Source organism: Propithecus coquereli, unplaced genomic scaffold (genome assembly GCF_000956105.1).
Source record: "Propithecus coquereli isolate 6110/MARCELLA unplaced genomic scaffold, Pcoq_1.0 Scaffold103, whole genome shotgun sequence".
NCBI classification, from domain to species: domain Eukaryota; kingdom Metazoa; phylum Chordata; class Mammalia; order Primates; family Indriidae; genus Propithecus; species Propithecus coquereli.
The window spans coordinates 2115496-2120994 of record NW_012134192.1 but is presented as its reverse complement, the minus strand read 5'-3'; the positions used below and the strand labels follow the sequence as shown (position 1 = coordinate 2120994).

The window sequence follows — 5499 nt, the reverse complement described above, 5'->3', positions numbered from 1 at the left end:
CTGGGCCACGTCTCCCATCTCCCTGCTCAGTTTCCCGCTCCGGTTTCCCCCCTCCCCCCGCATCTTCGTCCCCTCGCTTCACTCCGCGACGCCTTCACCCGAGTAAGAAATTAAGCTGAACACCATTGTAACTGTACTCAAGAAGACACAATCGCGGGAGCCATCGGGGTCACGCGCGGCAGAGAGGCGACGCGGGTGGCGCCGCAGAGGGTACGGTGGGGGAAGAAGGGGGTGTTCGTTTGCAATTAGCCTCCCTAGGGCGCGAACTCCGGTGCCCTCTTCTCTCCAACTGGAGGTCTCGGGTCCCGACGGCGAGAGGCCGCGCCTCGCCCCGCTGGCCGGGCCGTGCGCCCGAGGGCCCCGGGGGACGCGGGCCCAGAGGCCTCCCCGCTGGGGCGGCCCTTAGCGACTCGCGGCGGCGCCGGGAAAGCCCTTCCTCTGCAGCCGGTCCCAGGGGTCCGGGTCTGAAAGGGTCCCTGGGGCTACTCCGTGCTGGGAAGGCGACGCGGCTTCTCCTCCCGCTCATGCCTGCCTCTCCCGCCCTCTTCCCGGAGGCCTCGGAGATGGCCGAGAAGAGGAAGGAGGCGGCGTGCAGACTGTGCGGCTCGGGAGCCGGAGCCCGGGAGACCGACTGAGAAAGGAAGCTCGAGGACGCTGCGGAGGGGCCGTGGGGCGAGGGGACGCCGTGGGGAGGGCCGGGTGGGGGCGAGACGAGAGTTCCTTCCCCTCCGAGTGGCGCGGGGGACCTCTTTCCCGGGGAACCCCCACCCAGTAGCTCCCAACCTCGAGAACAAAGGGTCTGGGAAGCACGGCCGGGGTCGGGGAGCGGACGTGGAGGGAGGCAGGAAGGCAGGCGGTGGGGGTAGGGAGGGCGCCTCCCCACATTTCCTCTCGCGGCCGAGTGATGGAAAGCTCCCTCCAGCGAACGCCTCACTGAGGCCGCTTCCAAATCCGGGAGGGCTCGGGTTCCTTACCTAACGGCTGCACTCCGCTCCCTTCCTCCCCCAGCGTCCCCACCCCCTCCGGGGACCCAGCCCGGGGAGCTGGAAGGCCCGCGGCGCGCGGCGGCGCGGGCGGAACCGCGGGGCAGCAGCGCCCCCTGCAGGTGCCGGGCGCCTCCGCAGACCCGACTCTTAAGGTGGAACCCGCCGGGTCCCCCAACCCGCGCGCGGCCCGCGGTTTCCCTGCGGAGTCCGGGTCCGCGGCCCGCAGCCCTCGCTCCACCCGCTGCGAGTCTCCCTCCCGAAGCGGCCCCGCTGCCCCGAGCGGCCGGAGTCCGCTGATCCCTGCGGCTATTTCCTGGATCCCTCGGCCCCACTACCTGCAGGACGTCGTCCGCGGACGCCCCGCTAGCGACTTCGACAGTCGAGACTGATAATTCCCTGCGGGTATAAGACGATGCGTAAGTCCCGCATCCGGGCGGAAAGACCAGACGGCGTTTCTTTAACCCTACAACTTTTATTTTGGTTTATAAAACCCAGAAGGCCAGCAGGCAAGGGTTGCTGAGGGTTGATAGTCCTTTCATGTGTCTTTTCGCATCCAAGGAACGGCTCGCGATGAGACTGGCGGGCCCGGGAGTCTCACTCAGCGCTCACGCCCCGCAAAGCCGCGGGCAGATGCGGCGCTGAAGGCCGGGGAGGGGCGGACCCGCAGGGGGACCTCGCAGCGCGCACCTCGGGCGCCCGGGCTTCAAGCCACTCTCGCCCGGATGCTTTGTTTATTTAGTGAAAAAACAGGAACATGGAGAAGATCCAAGAGCAGTTTTTATTTTCTTTCTAACATTTTTCTTAAGTAAATGGTGTGTGCATGTGAAGGCACTGTCTCTTGGAACTAAGTGTCCTCAGCGAACTCCAGCTTCATGGGGAAAACCTGCGATCACTGAGCAGGAAACGGACAAGCCAGCTCAGGCTCCGGTGCCATCCGCAGTAAACCCCCTTCCTTTGCTCCTTTCTTCTCCGCGTCCAGGAGAGCGGGGACCCCGGGCTGCCCCAGAGCTCCCGCACACGCAGGACCCAGGGGCGCGGGCGCGGGGAAGGCAGGCGCGCTGCGGGCCGGGGCGGGGCGCGCGGTTTCCCGGCACCGTGGGAACCTCCATCCCCCCGGGCGCGCGACCTTGGCTCCACCCTGCCAGGCCCGGGCTGAGTGGTCCACGGGGTGGGCCCCGCCCCGGGGAACCCGAGTCCGCCGATCCGGCCGCAGCGAGGGAAGCTCGCTTGGGCAGGTGCCTCGGGGTCGTACCCGCCCCAGGGGTTGCAAACCGCAAGCGAAAGTCGAGAGGGGCAGGAGCTTTTCCACTAATCCGTTTTACACTGTGAAAACCGCAGGCCTGTCGCCTAGGCGGCCACTTTTAAATTGGCAAGCAAACAGACGAAAAACCAAAACAAACGCGCGAGCTGACTTTCTTTCCCTAGGTTCCTCCTTCTCGATGAAAAGCCCGCTTTCTGGTGCAAGGAGAAACCAATCCGCGCTCACGACTGCTCACTGGGGAGGGAGGGGGCTTCTGGGGCGCGCAGGAGGCGCCGCGAAACCCGGGGCAGCAGGGGCAGCCTGGACGGTGCCCTTCTCATCACGCTCTTGCCCCGGTTTCTCCGTGCGTCGCTCTGCACTGGCGTCCCGCCTCTCCACGGGTCACGCCGAGGCCGTGTGCGCCGTGCAAGCCCCTTCCCAATCTTTCTCGCTCGGGCTGAAGGGCGGGTGTGGGCGCTTGGGTGTTGGGGCGCGCCGAGTTGTTGACAGAGCCAGGTTCTCCCAGAACACGGGGCGGGAAGGTTAAGAGTTGGGTCGCTAGTTTGGGAGGTCGAGGGACTTCCAGGCCGACCGGAAGAACCACTTGCAGATGCATTGCTAAGCTCACAGTTTTCCCCAGGGAAAAGCAGAACTTGCAGGCCAACTCCCAACTTAACCGCGCGTCCTGCTAGGGGTGCTCAGGCCCTTGGGGGAACCGGAGAGAAGTGGGGGCGGGGAACGCTCGAGTCAGGTGGGCTGAGTACCGGGATAGTGGGTGTCTCCTTCCTGTGGTGATATATTAAGGCTCTTAAGTGTAAAATCATTTTTAGTCAAATTTGTGGCCTTGGAGGTAGAAGGGAGGAAGGCAGGCAAAAGAAAGAAGGGGAAAAACATTTATTTCAAAAAGAAAACCTAGAAAACAATTGGGTGATCAAACTGTGCAGAGGAAAGGAGGGAAAGAAAGATGGAAAAGGCTTTTCTTCTTTGTTCGTTGAAAGCCCGAGCACTTTCTTTCAAAATCAAAACGTAGAGAGGCAGTCAGTCTTAGAGTGTGTTTATGCAATTGAGAGAGTCTGCTAATTTCTCACGTCTAAAGCATTTGCTGGGTTGAGCAGAGTTTTTAGGTTCTTTCTCACCCAGCCCCTGTTTGAAGCTCAACTCATTTTGATTTAAAGAGATTTGAGATATAAATTTCACAAGAGAACATGTGTGTATACATCTGGACGTGTATATGCCCATGCAACAGGGTTTGTATTCTCTCTGGTCTATTTCTAAGACAAGAGAGTCTACAGTAAATTACACATGATGACTAATTTTTTTCTAGTACTGTCACCAGAGAGAAGAGACTTGAGTTCTCTCTGTCCACTTCTCAATAATAAATCTCCTAAGACAGATAACTTTCTTTGTGCGGTCGTGCCCCAGCACCTCTTCTGTCTGAGTTTCTTTCCTTCCCACGTGTGACCACACACAGCATAAACATCACGCACGGATTTTTTTCGTAATCAGCCTATAATGCATGATCTGTAAATCTAGGCCCATGTTTTAGGTTTTCGTTGAAGTTGGGAACACTGTTGAGGATCTACTTTTGTTCTTCACTGTCTGTTGCACTTTATCAAGGATCTTCGATAGACCAATAAAATGATCATCTTTGCTCTGAATTTACTTCTTTGTGATTAAATGGAAAATAATGTTAATGAACTATGTAAACAGTATTTTTTAAATATAAAAACTTCAACAAAATAATGAAAAATGAGCCACTGTTGTTCCAAATGTTCGGGATGGTGGCTTCCCCCTTGCAATCATATTTTGGCAAAACTATTTCACATTAATTGAAAAATGATGAAACAGTGCAAACACTCCACAGAGAGAGGCTTATTCACTTAGCTGTACTACCGACAACTTAAACTATCTGGTTCAAATTACTTAAGTAATGCCTGCTGAAGGAGGAGTTGGAAAATTAGGAGCTGTGGAATTATTTGTGTGTTTTTGACCTTTTCATGAAGCTTTACTTAAATCTGATTTTTTTTGAGAAAAGCGAAAACTAAAACAATACAAGAACCGCTTAAACGGTCTTATAAAATAATGTGTGATTGCTATAAAAAATGTATTCCCCAAAGATATTTTAGTGAAACTAGGTGAATACAAATACAACTATTAAGTTTTTCTTTCCAGTAATTTTTCTCTCTCAAATGTAAGACATCTAGGACTTCCAAACACGCACTCTTATTTGTTCTGATAATAGGAAAACCAATGTTGGTTTTCTAAGAATGTCATCGTTATCAAAGGGCAATGCCAAAATCATTAGATAAGCATCATCTTTCCTAGCACATCACTGTCTACATGAAATTCCATCTTAGAAAATATGTGAGAATATTATATTTGTTTCAGAAGCTTGAAAAATACGATAGAATTTGAAGTATTGAAAATATGATTCCTGGTTGACAATATCCTAGAAGTTGCAGAGGTATCTCTTTTTGAGATGACTTTAATAATGACTGACTTTAATAATGTTCGAAAGCAAGGAAGGATTCCAATAGCAGGCAAGATGTGATGAATGGACACGAGGAACAATGAAGCTATTGACGAAACATGTAACTTTTAGAATTCTATCTAAATTATTATTATTTTTTCCAGTGTAGAGGAGGACAGTCAAGTGCATCAATGTTCATCAGATGCAGGGTAATAAAAATGTGAGTGACAGTTAATGGCCCGTGACTGTAATATGATTGTTAGTGTAGGTGAGTTAATGCACCGAAGCATTTGTTCCTGTTTAAAGAAGGTCAGCGGTCCACAGTTGTGATAGGTGAAGTTTCTAGAAAATTGAGGCCCCGAACAAGAGGGAAACAAGGCTAAAAAAGAGAATAAAGCGAAGTCAGTAATTAAAAAACTTTTGTTTTCTGTTTTAGATTTGACTTTAGCCAATTGTTTATGCTAGTTATTTAGATGAAACAAATAGAATATCATTTAATAAGCAGAGGCACTGATACAATTTCCTCTAAAAGGGTCTGATTCCCGGCATCCGAAGGCAACTGGAATTCAAGTTAGTATTAGAACTTGAATTTGTTCTGCCAGAGTGAAAATTGGTTCCATTAGGCATCAGGCACAGAACTCTTACAGACCTGGCTACAGCTGTAGATATGATACGTCCAACTAGCTGAAATAATAAAGTCTTAAGTAGTGCCGGACGTGCTTTGGAAAACCATCCAGGGGGTTTGAATTTTTTTTTTTTTTTTTTTAATGAAAGTTTCCTAATTTTACAGTTCTCGTAAATCT

At 52.3% G+C, this 5499-nt stretch overlaps 1 protein-coding gene across 1 annotated transcript; it reads left to right on the top strand.

Moving 5' to 3' along the window:
- The first annotated feature begins 524 nt into the window (after positions 1 to 524).
- Positions 525 to 1375, top strand: CASC10 (cancer susceptibility candidate 10). Its single transcript, XM_012644120.1, is given in 5 exon segments — positions 525 to 598; positions 1009 to 1122; positions 1124 to 1178; positions 1249 to 1320; positions 1322 to 1375. Coding segments are annotated over 5 exon segments (369 nt in total).
- The last annotated feature ends 4124 nt before the right edge of the window (positions 1376 to 5499 follow it).